Source organism: Microcaecilia unicolor, chromosome 5, assembly GCF_901765095.1.
Source record: "Microcaecilia unicolor chromosome 5, aMicUni1.1, whole genome shotgun sequence".
Lineage (NCBI taxonomy): Eukaryota > Metazoa > Chordata > Amphibia > Gymnophiona > Siphonopidae > Microcaecilia > Microcaecilia unicolor.
The window spans coordinates 297,462,792-297,486,547 of NC_044035.1; the positions used below are offsets into that span (position 1 = coordinate 297,462,792).

A 23,756-nucleotide genomic window follows, 5' to 3' on the forward strand; every position below is an offset into this window, starting at 1 on the left:
GTGCATAAATATCAGCATTACAAAAGTTTTATGTACAAGTTTTTGCAATATTGAGTCTTATCCACAGATGAACATTCTAGCACCTGCACGTGTATGCCAGTGCTTTTTTTTGGGGTGGGGGGGTGGGAGGGGAGAGCTTGGATATGCACATAGTATTAACAACCCTCAGCACAGAGCCTTGCAGGCGTGTGTCCAGTGCATTCACCCTGATTAGCACACAAGTTCTGCATGCTTCAAAGTTGGATATGGTTAGCTTATTAGTGAGCATATATTTGGTGTTACATTTGCAATAGAAACTATGCATTCAATCATCAGCACATACCTCTAATGCAAGCTTTTTTTGCATCAGCAGTCTGTCTGCTTACCCCTTGGGACATAGGAGCCTGAACAAGAGGGAACCTGTCTTTGGTTACAAGTCCCATTTGCTATATAAGAGGCCCTAACAGACGTTTACAGGAGTGCAGTGACTTTAAGCTGAATTTCTAATCTCTAAAAAATGTGAAAACGAATCAAGGATGAAGCTATCCACTTGGTGCTGTAAGGTCCATGGGGAGTTTAGAAGCACACTGTTAATCCAAGGAAAGCTCTAATACCATTAAAAAAAAAAAAAAAAGATATCCTAGAAGTGCATGGAAGAAAGGTCTCACCCTAACTGCTACCTTCTCTGCACATATACTATAATAGCAGGTTGTACTGTACCTCATACTAATGTTTTTGAAGTGTCTGTAAACACTTGGTTTGGGAGCACTATACCTATACCTGGGGTGCCTTGTTTAACTAGCAATCAGTAGGCCTTAGGCTTTGATGGATTATTCCTACCCTCCAGACCAAGGAGGTCCTTGCGCCAAAGAGTGCAAAACCAGGTTTTAACCAGGGATTCAAAGAAGGAAGTGGAAATTTGAATCTATATCTACGTAATACCTAGGCTACAATGGTGGAAGAAAAAAAAGATGACTACATCAGATCTAAAGTGAGAAGTAGTGCAACAGATCCTGTAGCAATCCTTTCCCAGGTTCAGCAAAACAATGTATGCAGTAAGCACCGGGGGGGGGGGGGGGGGGGACTTAGACAAACCCTTTCATAAACCCCGCTAACCTCCTACAGTTCTTCTTCCCATACTCCTAACAGAAGTTGCTAAGAAATGATACACAGCGCACGTTTGTCGGTCCTCATCCTTCCACGCCCTTTTTTTTCCCTCCCTCACTCACTCCAGAGGTACAGTCAATGAAAAGAAGTAATCGAAGAAGAAGGTGCTTACTTTCAGCTTGTCTGCCACCGTCAACTTCAGGTCGTAGATAAAAGGGTTACGGATTAGCGGCGGGGAGAAGGAAAGTTGCCTGGGCAAACAGGGCCTAAGCGGTAGTTCGTTCTCGGGTGATACTTGCACCATACTGGCTTGAAAGCGAGAGAGACCAAAGAACCGCAGCTGCTCACATCTGCCGCCACCAGCAGCACCGCTTCTTCCTTCTACGGCGCGCGCAGCACCAACACACCCATTTGACGCTTGAGCGCGCGCAGCCGCCGAGCGGAAGTACATCGCAGCGACCCGTTCCCTTCCCTGCTGTTCTCACTGGAGCCTTCGCGCTGTTTGTTTTGTTTTGAGGAGGGATAGTATTTTGGAGTGGCGAGGACGCGCGCCACAAGGATGTCGGACATTGAACCCAAGACCGTGCAAGACATGACGGCGATGGTGAGTTGGGGAAGATGCACTTTTTGTTACGTCTTCGGAAGAATGCTTGAGCAGTAGCGAGGGCCTGGCGGTAAACGTGAGAGAGGAAGAAACGGGGTTCAGGAACCCGCCTCTTCATTTTCTGACAGGTGTTTGGGGGGGGGGGGGGGGGGTCATTGTCTTATCTCCCCATTAATGACAGCGTTTATAAACTAGAGTAGTGTTGTTTTAGCCTTTTAACTAGAAGGTTGAGGTTTAGAAAAATCTATAGAAACATCTCGACTCGGTAGAAGATTCATCTGGTGCCTAGCAAAGCAGTGTGTAGGTACCACACATAGTTTTAAGAAGGCAGGAGGCCAACCTAACAAAAGGGGATTATAGGAGGAGGGAATAGATAGAAATAAAACAAAACAAAAAGGGAAGGAAGATAGTGGCTACCTTTATGAAATTCAAAAAAGGTATATTTGTGGTCTCATCATAGCTCTTCCAGTTTTCAGCAAAAACACAGGCACTAGTGCAGAGCTGGTATTCCTTTATTTTATTTATTTATTGGGATTTATGAACTGCCAGGGATTTGGGAGATATCTATGAAATACAGAGTTGAACAGGGCCAGAAATGTCACCCATCCTCAATGAAATCAAACCCGTACCCGCTAAGATCTATTCCACCCGTACCCGCAGGAGTCAACACTATTTACTTGCGCACAGCCCATAATTTACTCCCAACCCCAACAACATCCTGTGATTTTTTTTTTTTGGGTGGTGTTCAGTATTCAGCCAATGAGTGTGAGTGTTCCAGCAGCTTCTCTGGGCGTTCCAAGCCTCATTCTTGCGCTCCAACTGCCTCTCTCTCCATCTATTCCAGTCTTCATTCTGGTGCACCAGTTGCCTTTCCTAGTGCATTCCAAGCCTCATCCTAGAGTCACCACAGATTTCAGTTATATTCTTGCGGGAATCCCTTGACAACTTCTTCCATATTATTTTTAATAAAAACTTTCTATACCGCTTTTAACTACCACTTGGAAGATCAAAGTGGTGTATGGTCTAAAAATTCACATGAACTACAATATCAAATAGGATGCTTAAATCACACAAAGGATAGACAAAAAGAAACAAAAAGTCAGATACATGCTGCCCAAATTCCTTACCCATGGAAATCCCTCAATCCCCATTATACCATCCACCAGCTGCTGATTGAAAGGGAGGAAGAGTGGGAACCAGTGGGCAAGCTGGCAGCTAAACATCAAGGAAGTGAGTCCTCAGGACATGTGCACGATGAAGGCTTGTTTCTGATAAAACTTTTCAGTGTGAAAAATAAGCAACTACTTCATTTGAATTATATAAATATATATTAGATACATAAATATGGTGGAGAAAAAGCTTCAGTGCACTCACCTTAATTAACATCAAATCTTTGAAAATAAACAGGGAGTAAGTAAATGGTCACATCACAGGCATATGAGCCACCTCCGTAGATGCTTGAGCGCCCCCAATATTGTGCAAATTCCTTGAGAGTGTCCAGGGGATGGGTAATTTCTATTGGGTTTAGCACCCTTTATCATAAAAATTGGTTTCTATGATCACAGATTAAAAAAAAAAACTCCATCACTGTCTAAGAAAAAAACCTGCTGCTTGAATCCTTCACAACACAAAGCAGAGCAAATGTATGTTGAACTTCTTTCAAAATTGTGTTAAAACCAATAGTCAATATATAGCTCATCCATATTTCTGCAGTCTTAATTCTTCAGAATTTCAGAAAGGCAAGTGTACCCAAATCTCAACAGGGAATCCCTGTTTCTTTTACTGCTGCCTCAGTAGAAAACTTCCATATTCTGCTGTCCAGATTGGGATGTTGGGTACACTTGTCTTTCTGAAATTCTGAAGCAAATGAATAATTGTTTTTTCTGGTGGAAATGATGAAAGTAGTTTAAAGTTGCCAATGATTTAGTGAAAATGAAAGAGGTTGCAGATTCCAGTCCCAAGAGGGACTGCTGCAACAGTTGGTGTGGGCTGAAGGCCCTCCTTATCAACAAACCTGTCTGGCAAAACCACTGGCATTTTCCTTCATCACATCTCTATGAGGAAAACCATCCTCCCCCTGTTTCCATCAGGACCAGTTGAGAGAAGCAGCATACCCCCAAGATGGCACTCAGGAAAAAAAAAACTAGAGAATGCAGCAGGTGTGCTGAATGTATGTATGTATATATGAAGGTTTGAAAATATTAGTCTTAACTATTAGCTCATTTTAAAACTTCTCATTTTTGGTGTGATTGTTCTACCTTGATTATTATTTTTATATATGCCACTCTTTCAAGTGCCTCTCTGTTGTTTGAAACATGACTAAAATGCAAGCATTTTTAGACCTGACTGATCAAACATTTTCTGTGCATGCATGTGGGTAACATGTATGTACAATGAGATTTATCAAGATTTGCAAGCTCATATGTGCAGATCATCTTGGGATTCATTTGTAAGATTTTGTATCAAATCAAAGGAAGAAAAAAATACTTACCTGAACCATAAAATAGGTAGTTAAAAGCTGATGAGTTTGTTAAAATCTGATTTTTCTTTTAATGGTTTATTGAACCTAGGTCAAAGATATCATTGTAAATAGTAATCATAACTTCTAATTTTGGGGGTCTTTTACTAAGCCGCAGTAGCGTTTTTAGCTTGGTAGAAATCAACTGGCGGTAAAAGCCAAGACGCCCAACTGAGTTCTGCGATGAGCTAAAAATGCTACTGTGGCTTAGTAAAAGACCCCCTTTATTCTTATATGCATACCTGTTAGTTTCATGTAGTGGAGGAGTAGCCTAGTGGTTAATGCAGTGGACTTTGATCCTGGGTAACTGGATTTAATTCCCACTGCAGCTCCTTCTGACTCTGGGCAAGTCACTTAACCCTCCATTGCCCCAGGTACAAATAAGTACTTGTATATACTATGTAAACTGCTTTGAGGGGCCCTTTTACTAAGGCACGCCCAAAAGGTCATGTTTTGGACACGCGCTGGTCCATTTCCTGAGTGCACCTGGGAAAGGGGGGATTTTTTAATGTGACAGAAAAACGACATATGGCAAAATGAAAATCAGCGGGCGTCCATTTTTGGCCTGAGACCATAATGCCACACGTTGACTTAGTGGTAAGGTCTCACGCGCTAACCGGGTGGTAAGCGTGCAGCGCATGCCAACTGCCAATTATCGCCAGGTAAGGGCCCCGCGGTAGAAAATAGAAAATATTTTCTACCACTTGTTGATGCGTGTTGGACAGGTGTAGGTGCCTGCACACCTTTGTAAAAGGGCCCCTGAATGTAGTTGCAAAAACCACAGAAAGGTGGGTATATCAAGGCCCATTTCCCTTCCCTGTTAGGGATATTATGCATACCCTTTCAAATATTACGTACTCTTTCTACCCCACTCTTGATTTTAAAGACATTTATTATAATCAGCATTTAGTTATTTCTTCTGAGGCAGAAGAGCCCTAACCTGTTCAGTATTTCTTTCTTTTTTTAAGTAGAGAAGTGGATTTAATTCCTTTTTTTGTTTACCTTCTCTCTACCTTTTTCTAGCTCTGTTGTATCTTTTTGGAGATGGGGTGACCAGACCTGCACACATTATTCAAGGTGCCATTAATGCCAGTATTTTCAGCTGTATATCAATATAAATTTGTTTTGGCAGTCCCTCTAAAAATTTACCAAAATACAACTCGTGATGTATTTTTCTCTTTATAGGTACAGACTTTACTTCAACAGATGCAGGACAAATTTCAGACCATGTCGGACCAGATTATTGGAAGAAATATCCTTTTTATGCCTTGGTGGATGCAGACTACATTTACACAACATTCTGTTTTTAGATGTACATTTTCATATTTCAGCAACCCTGAAGGCTTCAACAATTAATGTTCTGTGAATGTTCTAAAGTTTTATTCCTTTTCACTGTAGACTATTCCAGAGAAGCCAGTATTGTGTCCTTTGACCAGCAGGTAGAGATAGACAACTCAGAATTGTGATATGTTTTATAAGATTCTTTATCTAGCTCCCGCTGTTCAGTATTTTCTATCTCCAGCAGGTGGTCGAAGATGTGCTCTATGGCTCCTGATTACAGAGGTGCTCCAGGTCTAGTTGGTTAACTAGCTCCCAGTTGAGCTTGGGGTACTACATCTCTACCTGGGACTCATACCTAGAGGTCTCTAGGTCACTGTCCCTTTTCCCTGTCTCTCTGGATACCCCCTCCCCTTGTCTCTCCTCCTGTCAGCTCCATCCTCTCCCTAAAAAAGAAAAAAAAAGAGTTTGGACAGCAGATTACTGAGGAGGTCAGCAAAGTTGAATTTGTTCATCCCCTTGACTGGCTTTGTGGAAAACATTCAGCAGGGCATTGGTGGTAAGTCTGCCTAAAATTTCTGCTCTGCTGCCTCTGTCCGCTTTATTTTGTCTTGAAGTATTGGGTTTGTTCTCTTCCTTTTGATGTGTCTGGGTTGTGGCTCCCCTTCTCGGTTGTTTCTGCCCTGCCTCGCCCCCTTCGCCTCTTGGGTCCTGACACCATGGAGGTGCTGCAGAAACAGATAAGCACTGTTCTTGCTGCATGTCATGTTGCATCACTATATGTAAAATGGCACAGAAACAGAATAAATCCATGGCTGACCCGGGGGAAGGCATGTCTAAATCAGCTGTCCAACTGCCAACTCTGATTTCTCAGCCAGTTTCCCCTTCTTTTCTGCTCATGGTCTTTCTCGGGAAACCGGAGGAACAGCAGCCATTTTGGAGTTGGGGAGAGCCCAATGACAGAGCTTCCTTCACGGTTTCCTCAGGCAGCAGCTGCCATTTTGCCGTCAAGGTCTCAGTCTCAGGTAAACAGTGCATCTCCATCCTTTCTCTCCTGAATTTAGATTGCTAATGCATTAGGCCTTTTTATTAAAACAGGGTCAGCCATTTGCTCCCACTAAATTTAACAAATCATAATGATCAATTTTTAAAAAGATATATGTATAAAAAAAAAACGTGTAAATACCTCATACACCAAATAGGGTCATCCACTTGTAAAATCTGATGAGAACATCAAAAATATTTAAGCAGCTAACTCGTGATCAGAAAACTGTTGTGCAGAAACTGACTAACCTAATTAATTGTACATAATGAAGATCAATGTCTAACATAGAAACTGGATCATGTAAAATTGATGTTGATATCACATTATGTTTTGTAATCTAAGAGTAAAACATACCAAAAAATGTATACTGATTAATTGTACATAATGAAAATCAATGTCTAACATAGGAACAGAATCATGTAAAATTGTTGTAAATATTAATTCTAGATTTATGAGAGAGTGGTGCAGAAAGAGGTAGCAGTTTGCATGGCGGGGGGGGGGGGGGACAAAAGAGAGGAACAGGCTGGCCTTGTTGAATTGGGGGTGGGGGGGACGAGAAAGGGATGGGATGGCTGTATGTTTGTGCAAGATAGTGCAGAAAGAGGTGATTGTGTGCATTGGGTTAGGGGATTAGAGAGATGCAGAGGCTGGTCATGTGCTTTGGGGGGGGATCAGAGGAAGGGACAAGCTTGCTGTATGTGTGTGGTGGGGGATAGAGATGGATATGCTGGCTGTAGTTGTGTTAAGTAGATGATGGGACAGAGATGAATATGCTGGCTGTAGGTGTGTGAGGCAGAAATAAGCAACAATGTGTATTGGAACGGAGACAAGTCTGGTCATTTGAATTCTGGGGAGGTTGGTTGAGAGAGAGGGATAGGCTCGCTGTGTGTGTGAGTGGAGGGAGCAGAAAGAGGCTGCAGATAGATATACAAGCTGGATTTGTGGGGGAGTGGGGTGGAACAGGCAGGATATGTGCACTTGGGGGTCAAAGGAACAGTTTTGTTTTACTGCTTTATGTAGTAAATCCTCACATGGTTCTTTATTTTCTTCTCCTGTATCTCTGGTATACTTTAATTTAAAGTGCATTTTCTGGCACTTCACAGTTATGCAGCCTATGACTAGCAAATATGACAGCTTTGTGAAATTTGGTTTGGTGTGCCATGAGGATCAGGCGAAGGTGAAAGTGTGCCCCCAATTTTTTATTTTTTTTTTTAAAGGGGTTGAGAACCCATTCTAGAGTTGTAGTCCTTCACAATATGCCTGGGAATGAAAGAGTTTTTGTTGATATTAGTATTCAGAAATGTTTCTGTATGGTAAGCTTTTTATGGGAAAAATTTTCTAGCTCTGCACTCATTGTTGGTGGGTGGGGGGAGGCAAGGTGGTGCTTTGGATGTAGAACTTGTTTAGCTTTATGGTGTGCTTCTGGAGTACTGTGCCTCTTTGCTTCACCTATCAAGGTGGTGCTCTCACACAGCTGCTCCCTTTTTCAGATCACACACAAATGCCAATTAAATCTAACTAGTGCCAATAATCATTAAAAAGCCAATTGGTGCTAATTAGCTCGTTATTCAATTTAATTATGAGCGCAGATTTTCTCATGCAATTTTTATAGAATTATGAGGTTAATGACTGTGCTGTTGCTTCTGGCTGCTATGTATACTATCACCTTGGATGGAGAAGTATAGCAATACTTGGGGGAGTGAGATCTGACAATGACTTCTAATGGTTAGATATTGTCACACTTGGTTTCATTTTTATTATTCTTTAAACCGAACACATACAGGTCAGAAACACACACCAAGAGATTGGGAAGAATTCCTTGAGTCATGCTCCACATGCTTTCTTTGCGCCCCCCCCCCCCCCCCTTTTTCACTCAGAAATTACTTCAATAAAATAGTCAAAGGCAGGTTTTTCAAAATACAATGCATCTTAATCTGGTTGTGTACATAAACAAGGATCTGAGAAAATATAAGACAGTTAAGACATGAGGCTGCTAGAAAATTCTTTTCTTTAACTTCATTACTTGATGAGATGAGTGGCCGCATTGATGACTTGGAGAAGAATATTGCTGACCTTATGACTCAAGCAGGAGTGGAAGAAGTAGAAGGAGAAAAGGTTTGTAAGCAATTTGAGAAGGATTTTGTAAATATTTTTTCTTCATAGTGCTTTTGATTAATTTGTTTCAGTTGTAGCCATATTTACAATTATTTAATAGCTTAAATGTTAAGAATAACATTAAGGCGCTCATTTTCAAAGCATATCGATGTCTCAAAAGGCCATAATGGATGTCCATGTGCTTGAAATGTCCAAATCCTGATTTTGCAAAGGCAAAATAGGGATGTCCAACACTGCAGTGCGTCTAGACAGCAAGGGGGTATATTTTGAGCGGCACTAGGGAGGTCATGAAATCTGGATGCCCAACAGCGATTACCAAAGGGGGAAAAACATCCATGCCTAAAAAGGACGAAAAGCAAAGGAGTAGGAAAGATATGTTATTGAGATAGACCTGGGGAAGCCACTGCTTGCCCTGGGATTAGTAGCATGGAATGTTGCTACTAATTGGGTTTCTGCCAGGTACCTGTGACCTGGATTGGCTATTGTTGGAAGCAGGATACTGAGCTAGATGGACCATTGGTCTGACCCAGTATTTCTATTCATATGTTTTTATAACTAGTCCCAATAGTCTGGATTGGTCTAATTAGACTAAAAGAGAGAAAATTATCAGGTGAGACATAATTTCTTCTTGCTGAGTTGGATTTTTTAATGTTAATAGCAGCCTGTAGTCTTGTAGTAACAAAAGCATTTGTCTTTGGGACACCTACTTATGTTTGTCTTTTCAACAGGTTGCCAAATAATTTTGTGCTGGAAATGTAAAGGCCCATTGGACAATTTGTGAACTAATTGTTTGTAGAACCTTTTTCTAGATAGTAAGATATAAATTTGCTTGCATATACTTGCTTTTAAGCTGCAAGTCCATGAGAAAGTTTGTTATGAAATTAAGAAATGATGTTCATATATCTGACACCCCTATAATTATTGCATTTTTTTCCTGCAGTGAAATCAATTTTCAATGACATCTACTTATGTTTGTCTTTTCAACAGGTTGCCAAATAATTTTGTGCTGGAAATGTTTTCTACAGACCCATTGGACAATTTGTGAACTAATTGTGTGTAAACAACTATTATATTCAGTATTGTAATAGAACTTATTTGTATATGTATATTTTGGATGTCGGGTTGTTTTGGTTTATATTGAGATTTCTTGTGGTTGTACAGTACTATCAAAGTTGATTTACTAAAAGCACTGGGGCTGACTTTTTTCAAGAAGCTGCTGAGCGGCTGATAACCAGTGCAGTCTTGATTATCCGATGAAAACAGGACTTAGCCATTGTCGGATAAATGAAAAGTTTGATAATACAGAAAACAATGGTAACCCTTTAAAAACTGCATGGAAAACATACTTTATGCATAAAGAATAGGCATAAGTTGTCTTTATTTAAAATACAGTATTGTTTATTAGCACTAACCAGCAATGTGTGAAACTGGAACACAGGAAGAGAACCTGCACACTTCTTAATGGCAATTTGATGACATCACTGTGTGTGGGGGGGTCTGTCGGATATGCCCGATGGTCGGATAATAGAGACTGTACTGAAATAACTATGAGGTTTTGAATAACTTTAGCTGCAATTTTACTGTCTAGGTTGTGGGTGAAGATAAACTAGCTATAGTATAGCTAGGTAAGTTTATAATTTAGTTTTCTAGAAAAATTGTAACCTATAACTCCTTAATTTAAGAAGTAGCTCCTTTTTTTAGGAGGGGGGAGGGAGAGACCCCACCCCATCAAACCCTGGCATTCATTGTTCTTTCAGTTTCTCCCTTTTTTCCCTTCAAACCCCGGGACCCCCATGAAAGAAATATAAGCATCTCCCTTTTAGTCCATCTGATACCACCATCTTAGAGGTAGGAAATATGTTTATCATCTTCTGTTCAAATACGAAGTTGGGGAAATCCATATAGGCTCTGGAGAGAGAGGTTCTGTTGCCAGATTGAAGGGGAGTTACTTGGAGTGTTGGGTTGTGAGGTAGAATATTCTTTGTGTTGGGGGGAGGTTTTTTTATCACTTTGCTGGGTTTAATGCAAGAGGGAAGGGAATTCTTAAGCAAATCAGAATGCTGGTGTTCGGGTCAGGGGGCTGGCAGCTCCGAGTACCCAAGCATAGCCAGCTAGATTTATGCCAGTCCTTCCTCTAACCCCACTCATAGGACTGCCCAGAATTTTGGTGGCTAAGTATAGCTAGACAGTTACATTTAACACTCGGTGGCAGTAGATTTTTAAAGAGGCAGATATTAATGTGAAGCTCCATATAGGGTAACTAAATTGTTTTCCTTTGAAAATCTACTCCAGTATGTAAGAATGTAGTAATTTTAAAATAGTGTGAGATTTTTTTCATCACAGCATGTAATGTTTGTGTATTAAGTTACACTTACGGATATTAAACCAGGATTCATTTTATGTTGTTAAACAGCAGTATTTGAATAATTTCAGCAACCTTTTCCATATTACTGATTCATGTACAATGACTCTTCAACTTAAGATTAAATAGTACACCTACCATTTTCAGTAAAGCCATTCTCTTCAAGTGTATTATTTCACAAATTGCTGCAATAAAGAATCTATCAGATCTTCCATGGCCTTTGTCCTAAAATTGTCAAAGGGGGGGGGTCTTTTACTAAAGATTAGTACACATCTCTAGCAGGGCCCATGGGGAAGAAATGGATGTTGAGGCAAATAACGTTCTAATCTTTTAGTAAGAGACCCCTAACTCTTAGTCAAAACTGTTCTGTTTGTTCACTTTCCATCAATTTGAGGTCATTCATAATACAAATGTCATCTCTTCCGTTGCCTCTGTATTTCCTAATACAGTACATACTTTATAAATATGTGTAATATTTATATGGACTCTCTAACTATGGCTTTTTGTATTTTATACTAATGCACTGATTTGTCATCTATGGTGTTATGGTGTAAGCTTAACTAGTATAGTATTTACTGCTGGATTGGCTGGTGACATCAGTATCTAAGGAGCCTCATGGAAGCTCAAGAATTAGTACAACCAGTAAATGCTCTACTCTATAATGCAAAATATAAACAAGTAAACAATTTTAGAAACATTTTCTTGACCCAAATTGTTATTTTTTTTTTCACCTATCTAGTAGTTTACTTTTTTTTTTAAAAAGGTGTGAATCCAAATTCATTGAAGCAGAGATGGACCCAAATGTGGCTACAGAAGGATGGACAAAAAAACCTGTAGGCCTCTTTTTATATAAGATACTGAGAAAGTTAGTGTACCCTAAATAATGAGACTTGCAAGTTCTTACCATGGTACCCTAATTTAAGTGAAAGCAGTTGGGGGGGGGGGGGGTTAGTTTTTTAAAAAGGTGTGAATCCAAATTCATTGAAGCAGAGATGGACCCAAATGTGGCTACAGAAGGATGGACAAAAAAACCTGTAGGCCTCTTTTTATATAAGATACTGAGAAAGTTAGTGTACCCTAAATAATGAGACTTGCAAGTTCTTACCATGGTACCCTAATTTAAGTGAAAGCAGTTGGGGGGGGGGGGGGTTAGTTTTTAAGTCTGTGCCTAAGACACATTAATGCACATATTAAGAACAAAAGGACTAATTCAGAGTTAGTGTGTAAAATAGTAAAATAACCACTAGTTTTCTTAGAATAATTAATTGGCTAATTATAATGAGCTTCTACCATCCTGCAGAGTAAATCTGCATGAGTGAATTTGGACAAACTGCCCTGTATCAAGGTCCAAAGGTTCTGAGTTTGATGTTGTTCATCATAAAAGTTGGTAGGAACTCTGCATGTCATGGTCAAAAGAAATTTCATAGGCCCTACAGAAAAGAGTAGTTGATGCTCATCTGTATATTGTTGACCATCATAAGGATTAGTAAAGGAGGAGATTTCAGTAGTCATAGCACAAGTTCTACAGTTGCCACACCGTTTGTGGCTCTCCATTGGTCCAGTGGGCTGCTACAAGACTGATAAAACCAATGGACTCAGTATTGCCTTCAAATTGTGTGTCTTGGAAAAAGCAATCCAGACCCATTGGTCCTTGACAACAGGATGCGTTCTCATCCCCTCCCAAATTTTTACTGATGACCTTGGCCGCCGCTTCCACACCCATCAAAAAACATATCATACAAGTATGTACTGTGTTGTCCAAAGTAACAGAATTACAAGACTAAACAAATCACGATTACAATAATTGGCACATTCATAAGCTTTCTTCAAAAAGGGATACCCCCTTTTAGATACATCTTCAGAAAACAATTTTGATTGCAACTTGAAATCAGAATCTTCAGAACAAATACGCTTATATCACAAAATTTGTGAATAAGAGAGATTGTTTTTAAACTTAACAGGATAACAACTGCAATATTGCAACATTGTATTTCAGTCAGTGGGATTTTTGTAAACCTTGATGTTAAAGGAATTATTTTGTAAATTCAAACATCCAAAAAATTCACTCACTAGAAAAAGTGTGTAAACTGAATATGTGCATTGCAGGTATTAAGCCATTGGACAAATTCCTGTAAATCATGCTGTCGTCTCAACTACAGCAAAAACACATCATCTATATATCTGACCCATAAAAGAATCCTACCAATAAATCTTGAATCAAAAACCCATTTGGACTCATTAGCAGACATAAAGGTTGGCAATTGAGGAGGCAAAAGTAGCACCCATCGCCACACCAGAAATTTGTAAAAAAAAACAAACAAAAAAAAAAACCCCAGCTCATCTTGAAACATAAAAAAATTAACACATAAAACAACTATTTGAGCAAAAATTCTGTGGAAACATGCTGTGGTCGTAGATGAGTATCTAATGCTCCTTTGGTGCCATTGTGTCGCTCTTACATCCGCGATGCTACTCATTTTTTTACAGATCCTAAATTCAGTTATCATACTGGATGGTACTCATATCGTCATGGCCACTTTGGATAGATGAACTCACATTACTACGAATCAGTAGTGGGTTCTCAAAGTGGTTTGCAAGGGGTATACCCTCGAGTTCAAACAGCCTCTGAGGAACTTTTTCTGTAATCTCCCTGTCATTCCTGCTGGTAAGCAGGGGCCATCAGGGACACTCTGCAAAAAACGATTCAACTGCAAGCGATGGTTCCGGTTCTGTCAGCCGAGTGGTGCTTCAGAAGTTACTCCATTTAATTTTGTTGTTCCTAAGAAGGAGGTCTAGATTAGATCTAAAAAGAGTAAACAGAGCCTTAAAGGTTCCAAGTTTTCACATGGAAACATTGCAGTCGGTGATCATGATGGTTCTAAGAGAATTTCTCATCTTCCTAGATCTCACAGAGGTGTACCTACACATTCCCATTTGAAAAGCTCACCAAAGTTTCCTTCACTTTGCTGTTTTAGGGCAGCACTTTTAATTTTGTGCTCTGCCCTTTGATGTAACAACGGTTCTCCAAACCTTTTCCAAGGTTATGGCATTGTGCAAGGAGGGGATTCTGGTACAATGAAAAAGCAATATAAAATATTTTCTTTGGTGTCTCTGAAAGAATCCAGCATATACAGTGATGGAAAGAGACACAAAGGCAGATGGATATAGAGAGGCAGATACAGACACAGTAATACACAGAGGGAAAGAGAGGCAGGCAGGCAGGCAGGCAGACACATATACTGCTCAGGTAGAACCACAAGGAGGGAGGGGTGAGACAGACACATTGAAAAGTGAGGGAGGCATTAGGATCTTCTCAACTCTCCCTTCTTGTCTTTTGTGCCTTTGAAAAGTGCTTTTTAACCCAGCTCATTAATTCCTACCTCCTAAAGCTGATTGACTCACTCAGCTCCTAAGAACCAGTCAGAGACTGGAAATAGGTAAATATGATCAGATTTTTCTGACTTTTCTGCGCTTAGGCTTGCCTCATGAAAACAGTGATCAGGATCAGTACACTGGCACTGAAGCTCTGATGAATGAAAGAAGGAGCTTAAAGAGTGTGTGAGTGAGAGAGCTTTCAAATGACATGCTAATGATCAAATCTTGGCATCTCTATCCCCCTCTCAATCCTGCCCCTGCTCAGGATCATCATTCCCTTTCTCTGAAGATAAGCAGGAAAGAAATCCTCATTAAATGGATGATGTCACCAATGGCACTCACCCAGGAAAGCTTCTCCAGCTTAGTAAGTACTAGAAGCTTTTGAGTTGCTTCATCACACATGCACGCCACTTTATGACTGCCGCTAGCACACGGGACTACCTCAGTTTTCATCTTTCAATGGAGCTGGTCAGATGCACATCATCAGAGTTTGTCTCAAGGTGATGTGTTTTTGCTAAAAAGGGGGGGGGGGGGGGTTAAGTTTCTCATGTTCCTGTCACGTGGTACTTTTTCCCTGTCTACAAGTTTGTTTCATGGGGGTAGGGGGCTTGAGTTTTGTTTGTTTTTTGCACCAGCCAGTTGTAGATCTCTGACCTCGAGCTCCTGGTCTGGGTACTTTAGTTCAAAATCGAGTCATTTGATTTTGCAGCAGCTATTTATTCGGATCAGATGTACCAGAAAAAAATCCCTCATCAGCTTTAAAAATTACATCCAGTGCAATAGGACCATATCCATTATGGATTCTCACAACTGATACTTGCAATGCCTGGGGCCCAACCATAATCTTTCTAATAGATTGTGTTCACAGATGTCCAAGAGAGGTTTTCATGGTTGAGGAAAGCAGTGCAAATTGATTTATGGTGCTGAGAAGTCTGGTCCATCAACATGGGTATCAGAAACATCAGTCTCCGTGGATCCTAGAGCTGCATTGGGCACGGGGTGCATTGGCATCAAGAGTGCATAGTTCACCCTCAACATTGAGTATTCATAAAACCATTGTGACTGGTCATCATGTGAAAGCTGCCTGAAGAAGAAGGATTTACTCTTGACTTTAGCAACACCAAGACGTCATGGTGCTGAGCACCAGATGGAGGCCAGCTACAGTTGCATCATATCTTAGCAGAGCATGACGCCAAGGAATTGAGGTCACTGGTGTCCTTGAAGTGCCCTGACATGAGGACTGCTCATCCTCATCTGCATTGTGGAAGGGAGGTGAAACAGCTTTCAAGGACCTGAGACCTGGTTTCTGATACTCCACAAGTGACTCAGGAGAACATGGCTACTCCTACTGCATTCCCTGTGCCTTTGTTGATGGCAACCCTTGAGGAGCAGCTCATGAGGAGATTTGATGAGTGAATGGAACACTTTTTTGCTCAATGCAATGTTGATACAGAGAGACATCCAACTGGTCCTCAAGCCTCACACACTACCTGCAAAGGAGGCCTCAACACTGAGACCTCAGAGAGCCTCCTACTCTATATTTGCTGCACCTTTATCTCCAGTGTGTCTGGGGAGGAAGCTTCAATGAGGCATTGGTCATTTTCTGTGTTTTGATGCCCATGCCAAAAGGTATGACACCAATGTTATTTTTTTAATATATAGATTTAATTATAAATTCATGTAACAAACATAAATGTTTAGCAATATCAGCAATAGAATTAAAGAATATGATTTAACCTATAATTAAAAAAGAAATTGCCTTCAAACATTGTCCACAATATATTGGATCCAGATACAAGGAAATACTGAAATAAATAGATTAATTAAATCAAATGGAGCAGGGAAGAGCAACAAACACTCACAGCCAATTTAAACAGCATATTATTAACAGGTGGGAACATTCAAGGAGACATCTCTTACACCTTCTTTAGAAATAATAAATTCCTGCAATTTCTTTGGGTCAAAGATAAGAAAATTAATCAAATTAAGAGACAACATCAACAAGCAAATTTTAATGCAAAAGATCCACCTCAGGTGAGAACTCTCGGTTTTAAAGCCAAGAATTATAGTCTTCTTTTTTTTACGTGTCTCCAGCTAAATCAGGGAAAATTTGAACCTTAGATCCCAAAAATAGTGCATTCATATGACAAAAGTGTAAATGAAATATATTATTTCTGTCCAACTCTAAAGCAAAAGTCACTAGAAGAGTAGTTTGTTCGGTTATAACTTCTAGAGAGCTCTCCAAGAATTCAGTCAGATTTAATTCAGGTTGAGGATTCACGGATGAAGTTCTCAAAGATCCTGTTATATATTGGACTCTGACTATGGGTGGAAAACCCTCAGCCGGAATTCCCAGTATTTCACAAAAATATCTTTTCAGCTTTTCCAGAGCAGGAATTAATAGTGATTTAGGAAAATGAAAAAAATCTCAAATTATTCCTTCTTCCATGATTATCTAAATATTCAAGCTTCCGAGCTTGAATATCTCTCTCCCTGGTAACTGTTAATGCAAAGCTCTGTAATTGTTTAATTTCACCTTCTAGTGAATCAGTTTTAGTTACTTGGAGATCCATTTTCCCAGACAGAACCTGGTATGACTGTTTTATATCAGAAACCTCTCCCCTAAAGGAGTTAGTTACCTGAAGAAGGGTAGAGTTCAGACCTTGAATTGCATCCCACAAGGACTCCATAGTCACCACAGCCGGTTTCTTAAATCCTCCATTACCACTAGAAGCAGCTCCCAGGTTGAGGGAAAAAGAAGGCTGAACAGCCTGCACACTCTGAAGTTGAAATCCCTGGGGATGAAGTAGCAACAGGTCCTCCTCTTGCAGCAAGGGAGACCAACTCCACTTCGGGCGTCTCTCCGTGCTGTGTCTCTGCCGTCACCGATCTGTTTCCAGGTCGTGGGGGAGCTGCGTTGGAGGGACGGCTGAGCGAAACTCCCTCTGCTGCGATCCGCCGAAAAGACTGCAGAACCAATTGAAGCGAGTGTCTGTTCTTCCAGCGTCTGAACGCTGAATCTCTCCAGAGTGATTGGATGCAAAGTAGGATTTTCTCCAGGGCAAGAGGAGGGAAGAGCCCTGGTTTTCCCTTTTTTTCCCCCATATCCAGCATGGGGAAAGACTTCATTGCGTCTAGCTCAATCACAGAGTCTCAGGAGCTCAACAAACGCCTGTCTGCACCAAATGCCATCTTGGATTTCCCGACACCAATGCTATTATGCAGAGAAAGACACAGACCCAGACTACTTTGGAGTATTTGTCAGGATCTAAATCTGAGTAACGTGGAGGGGCATAATCGAACGAAAGTTATGTCGGCCATCTCAAACCCCTGCCAAATTCAAGGCATTTGGCTGTGGGAGGAGACAGCATTTTTGGTGCACTGGCCCCCCTGACATGCCAGGACACCAACCAGCCACCCTAGGGGTCACTGCGGTGGACTTCAGAAAAGCTCCAACCACGTGCATAGCTCCCTTACTTTGGGAGCTGAGCCCCCCCAACCCACTACCCACAAATGTACTGCACCCACTAAAATTGCTCCAGGGACCTGCATACAGCCTCTAGGACTTATTGCTGCTGTATAACTTTGGCACACCAGTTCACACCTGAAGACTAATCTCTCTGAAAAATTCCTTTCTTGAAATAACCACATTTACTCACAGTTAACTGCAGATCAGAGGTTGTGCCCCACTGGCAAAGAGTCCCCTGGTACTAAGATTAGCAGTAGGTCAGAGCTGGCACAATGGTGTACAATGCCCTCTTTCAGCACCATTCAAGGTAAGAACTACGTTCTCTAACGTGGGTAACACAGGAAAGGGAACTAAAACTGGCTTACAAAAATGGCCACTACCGCATGGACTACAACAGGAAACAAAACAGGGCACACTCTGACCCAGTTAGAAGGGGGGAAAAGCACCATGGGAGTAGAGCCCAGTACCCTACACCCACCACAATGCATTGCTAATGTAACTCTCTGCAGGGCACCTAACAGAAAAGGTGTCACACTCACCCGAGAGCCACATCGCAACCAGGGAAAGGCTGTCGGAGGATACAACACATTCTGCTGTCATGGAGGTGGGTACGGCATTTGAGGCTGGCATACAGGCTGGAAAAAAGGTTTTTAGTTTTATTTTTTTAGTTTGGAAGGGGATTGGTGACCACTGGGGGAGTATGGGGAGGTCATCCCCTATTCCTTCCAGTGGTCATCTGGTCAGTTGGGGAACCTTTTTGAAGCTTGGTCGTGAAAATAAAAGGACCAAGTAAAGCCGGCAAAATACTGCTTAACGCCGCTTTTTTTTTTCCATTATTGATGAAAGCCGGCCATCTGGTAGCCCCGCCCATGCCCGCCCATGTCCCACCTTCGCTAATCTACCGACACGCCCCCTTGAACTTTCGCCAGCGAAGCAACGGGAAAGCGGCGATGCTGTCAAAAATGCCGCTTTCGATTATACCGATTTCGCCACTTTTAAGAAATCGCTGGCCATCTACCGATTTATGTCGGAAGATGGCCGGCGATCACTTTCGATTATAAGCTGGATAGTAACATAGTAACATAGTAGATGACGGCAGAAAAAGACCTGCATGGTCCATCCAGTCTGCCCAAGAAGATAAACTCATATGTGCTACTTTTTGTGTATACCTTACCTTGATTTGTATCTGTCATTTTCAGGGCACCGTATAAGTCTGCCCAGCACTATCCCTACCTCCCAACCACCAGCTCTGGCACAGACCGTATAAGTCTGCACAGCAATATCCTCGCCTCCCAACCACCAGCCCCGCCTCCCACCACCGGCTCTGCCACCTAATCTCAGCTAAGCTTCTGAGGATCCGTTCCCTCAGAATAGGATTCCTTTATGTTTATCCCATGCATGTTTGAATTCCGTTACCGTTTTCCTCTCCCACGGAGAGCATTCCAAGCATCCACCACTCTCTGATTATGAGTTGGGTGTATTTTCTGAAGAGGGTCTGATGGAAAGCCATTTGAGCCCATCTTCCCTCATGACAGAAGAGAATCCCCACCAGAAGAATTCTCATTCATTGATTTTGTAAGAGAAATGGATGAGGCTATTCCATTTAAGTTAGAGACTGAGTAGAAACCCAGGGCAGGAACATTAGCAACCCCCAATTCCTTGATCCCTTCCCCCCAGGAGACAGAGTACCTGTTCACACAATCCTGAAGGACATACAGATGAATGAAGGAAGCCCCCTTCTCTGCAGCATCTATTAGCAAGGACAACTCTATTTACAGAGTTCAGAAAGCTGCTGGATTTGAGAAGCAACAGTGTCCTCGGCATTCCATGGTAGTCAAATCCATCTCAAAAGCGCCAAAAGTTCCAAGACTTGTTTCTCAGTGCCCCAGGAGAGAGAAGCTCAGAAACTGAAGTCTTGGAAGGAAGTTTTTTCAAAATGCTATGCTCCCTTCCTAGCTTCTTACCAGCTCATTAGGAGCACATGCTTGTGAATCACTGTGCGCAGTATCAGGGAGTTTGCAGACAATTCCTTGGGAGAATTCCAAGCAATTCTGTTCACTAGTTTCCAAGTGTAGAAAATATATAGTTTAGGTTACCAATTATATTTTTGATATGCTATTGAGATCTGCCATGGGTATTGGTGCTTGAAGGCTTACCTGGCTCTGGGCTTGAGACCTAGTTTATGATGTTCAGGAAAAGCTTGTTGACTTGCTGTGCCATAGAATCTCTTTGGAAATAACTGTCCTTACAAAATAAAAAGGAAAGGAAATAGTCACAAACAGTTCTATAAGTCTTAGCCATGGTCTTCACCCCAAGACCTGTACAGAAATATTTTTTCTTGGAATCTAAAAATAGCCTCAGCTGCTTTGGATCTCAGAAAACAACTACGATATTCAAATTTTATTAGACACTTAACAAGAACTCACAAAAAGAACGATCTATCCAGGGATAATAATTCTTGCTTTAATTGAAGAAAAGCTCTATGTCTTTCATGTGTGTGCTTGAAAACATCTGGGAAGATCCAAATTAAAGTAAAGTCTCATCACAGGTTATTAGACTCGAAGACAAAAGTTGCAAGCAATTGCCCTCTCTTGAAAAATATCTGTTGATGTTTTGAGAAAGTTTGAACTTAGCAGCTTATTTGGTGATACTGCTTTTAATTTGCCATCTGATCTCTTTGCTTCAATTCTTCTCCTATATGGAATATGAAAAGCTTTGTGGAACGGTGGAATGGCTCCTTCAGGCAACCTCAAAGATTCCTGCAAGAACCTCTTGAACAACCAGAGGGGAATAGGAGGGAGGACTTAGAGAAGTTTAAAACTCTTAAAGTCAAAGATCTTGATCTGTTCTCCAAAGCGTCAAGAGTGTTATGTAGGGACAAAGAGTCTTTTTACATTACAACTTTAATTTCATTTAAAGATGTTACCTCTGTTCTTAGATCCCTCATTGTTTCATGTTGTTCAACCACTTTTCATTCAACTGAATTGATTCAACAAATAACCAAGGTCTCCCTCCACAATTGTAATTCAATGACTTACATTTTTTTCCAATTTTATCAGCACCGTCTAGATGGCAATTACAGCAGGTTTGGCCAGCTCCAAAGATCTCTGGCCCGCTGAGGGGCATGCCAGATCTGAATGGATTAAGCCGGTTCTTTGTCCTCCAACAGCTGCCACTAGATTTGCACCCTCCTCACATTGCATTTGACTCGACGAGAGCCTACTGGCTGTTACACGATTAGACGGGGTCAGGGTCAACACCAAATAAGTTGCCGTGAGGTTAGAACAAGCTGCTTACTCAGTCCATCACTGCTGGTTTCTGCAGAAACAGCTACCAATGTATTATTCACTCTGGTCAGGGAGATGAGCTCCTGCCTCTTAGAGCTCAAAGTTGCCTCACGTCTGACTGGTGAACTCTCACCAGACCAGATAGCAAGACTCACTCCTAATGCAGAAGCTGGCTTCAAGGCTGTGACCAACTGAGGACTACTGGCCTGGTTTTCAGGAATGGAGGTACCCCCATGATTCTCCTTTTCCTCTTCACCATTTCACAAAGATCAGAAGTAAACTAAGCAGACAAAAAAAATCAAAGGAGATAGGAGATCTGTCATACAGCGTCCTACTCTGCCTATCTTGAATCTAATAAGCCTTTTTAAATATATGTAAAACAGCAGTCTACAGACAAAAATATCTCATAGAAGTGCCTAGAGGTATACTTAGATAAAATTCCATGCTATTGACATATAACTTTTACATATAGGCCTTCCTTGGGGGCAGAAGTTAGGCCAAGCTGGGGTAGAATTGCAAGGTCCATGCATACATGCACTTAGGCAGAGTATTTGTGCCTACTTCAGACATTGTGGTTATACCTGATTTCTTGGAGGCTATTTATAAAGGTACATCAGCACATATGTTTCGATAACACAATATCCATCACAGCCTAGGTGCCCTATTACAAAAATTAAAAAGACTGGAAAACCTTTTGGAAATGTGTGCAAAGGTTTCATCCATTAGGTGGCACTATAGACTAAATAATTTAAAGATGATTATACCAATTTCCATTCTGTATCAGAGGACTGTACTGATGTAATCAGATTTGGGTACATCTAATCTGCCAGCTTGATACTGTGTGTGGAAAGCATGAGATGTAAATTTGTGGTTTATTCCTGCATAACATACAGTACAAAGGAAGAGCACTTTCTCCCTCTCTATTTTTGATATCTTAATTTTTGTTCTATAATATGTTCGGTAACTGACAAGTTCCTACAATAAAGGGAACACCTAGTTATTAAACAAAGACCACCACCTCTTATATCTGAGGATAGTTGTCATTGCTTCAGTGGCCCCAGTGTGATCTACTACTCTGGACCGGTGGAGATTTCAAGTAGTGGTACACCTTCAGTAGCACACATTCAGTTTATTAAAACACCTTAAAAAAAAAGTTTGTACAAAATTTATTTATTTATTGTATTAGTATCCCACATTTTCCCACCTATTTGCAGGCTCAATGTGGCTTACATACTAACCATGATGGCGATCGCCAGTTCCGGTATAGCAAATACAGGGTGACAATGTAGAAGGTTCGTGTAGGATAAACACATCAGGGAATAAGGAGGAAGGGTTGAGTTGTGATTTAATGCACGTTATTTTATGAATTAAAATGTGCACCATTGATTTTCACACATTAAAAAGTTCTAACATCAGATTACTAAAAGAAAGGAGTTGCAAAGCTATCTTCTTATGATCTGTGTTTATATTTGATGAAAGAGTCCCAATTCTTATCAAACTGTTTTTTGACTACATAATTCATAAATAAGCTTCTCAATTAGGTATAACCATAACAGACTGGTGTAATAAAGCATGACAAGTGTACCTAATTGAGAAGGTTACGTAAATTACATGGGTGAAAAGAACAATTTGATAAGGATTGGAACTCTTTCATCAAATAAATGCACAGACCATAAGAAGATAGTGTTGCAACTTCTTTCTTTTAATAATCTGGTTAGTTTTAGGTTGTGACCTTTTTGGATGCAGAAAGAGATTGTTATGATTTTGATACTTTATTAGGATTTATTTACCATCTTTTGAAAGAGTTTCAACCAAGACAGTGTACAGGAGGAATAAGCCAAACATAGGGCGCTGTATACGAAGCCGCGGTATGGGCGCACTAGCATTTTTAGAACATGTTAATGATTAGCGTGCGCTAAAGTCACCCATCGGAAAATATGGGCGACTCTAGCATTTAGTTCACGCTAAACAGGGTCCCTAGGGAATAGACATTTACAGCAGTAAACATATTCAAATAATATTGCACACTTTGGCACAGTATGGTACTTACATTGTCAACCCAATAGTACATAAGTACATAAGTATTGCCATACTGAAAAGGCAAAAGATCCATTGAGCCCAGCATCCTGTTTCCAACAGTGGCCAATCCAGGTCACAAATACCCGGCAAGATCCCAAAAATGTACAAAACATTTTATACTGCTTATCCCAGAAATAGTGGATTTTCCCCAAGTCTATTTAATAACGGTCTATGGACTTTTCCTTAAGGAAGCCAATCAAACCTTTTTTAAACTCCGCCTTTACCACATTCTCTGGCAACGAATTCCAGAGTTTAATTACACGTTGAGTGAAGAAAAAATTTTCTCCGATTCGTTTTAAATTTACTACATTGTAGCTTCATCACATGCTCCTAGTCCTTGTATTTTTGGAAAGCGTGAACAGATGCTTCACATCTACCTGTTCAACTCCACTCATTATTTTATAGACATCTATCATCTCCCCTCAGCCGCCTTGTCTCCAAGCTGAAGAGCCCTAGCCGCTTTAGCCTTTCCTCCTAGGGAAGTCGTCCCATCCCCTTTATCATTTTCATCGCCCTTCTCTGCACCTTTTCTAATGCC

The 23,756-nt window shown here is 40.9% G+C and overlaps 2 protein-coding genes across 3 annotated transcripts in view; one reads left to right on the forward strand and one right to left on the reverse strand.

Moving 5' to 3' along the window:
* The window catches only part of LPCAT2 (lysophosphatidylcholine acyltransferase 2), a 157,433-nt gene extending 155,882 nt beyond the window's left edge, over positions 1–1,551 (reverse strand). Inside the window, exon 1 of the mRNA XM_030204309.1 lies at positions 1,259–1,551. Coding sequence (XP_030060169.1) covers positions 1,259–1,537 — 279 coding nt within the window. The 5' untranslated portion in view covers positions 1,538–1,551. The remainder of the gene's footprint in view (positions 1–1,258) is intronic.
* Positions 1,541–11,219, forward strand: LOC115470785 (heat shock factor-binding protein 1-like). 2 transcript variants are annotated; one of them, XM_030204312.1, is made up of 4 exons: positions 1,541–1,690; positions 5,394–5,460; positions 8,555–8,646; positions 9,375–9,404. In XM_030204312.1, exons 1-4 carry the CDS (start codon positions 1,646–1,648, stop codon positions 9,384–9,386), a joined length of 216 nt encoding a protein of 71 aa, XP_030060172.1. In that variant the 5' UTR covers positions 1,541–1,645; the 3' UTR covers positions 9,387–9,404. The 2 variants fall into 2 exon arrangements, with proteins under 2 accessions (XP_030060172.1, XP_030060170.1); XM_030204310.1 differs by lacking the exon at positions 9,375–9,404 and adding an exon at positions 9,634–11,219 and having other exon boundaries at positions 1,544–1,690.
* The last annotated feature ends 12,537 nt before the right edge of the window (positions 11,220–23,756 follow it).

Bases quoted from the DNA above. Each gene is read 5' to 3' on its own strand.
- LOC115470785 (XM_030204312.1), top strand. From the start codon at position 1,646: ATGTCGGACATTGAACCCAAGACCGTGCAAGACATGACGGCGATG. The intron at 1,691-5,393 runs GTGAGTTGGGGA...TTCTCTTTATAG, and splicing joins TGCAAGACATGACGGCGATG to GTACAGACTTTACTTCAACA. The intron at 5,461-8,554 runs ATATCCTTTTTA...TAACTTCATTAC, and splicing joins GGACCAGATTATTGGAAGAA to TTGATGAGATGAGTGGCCGC.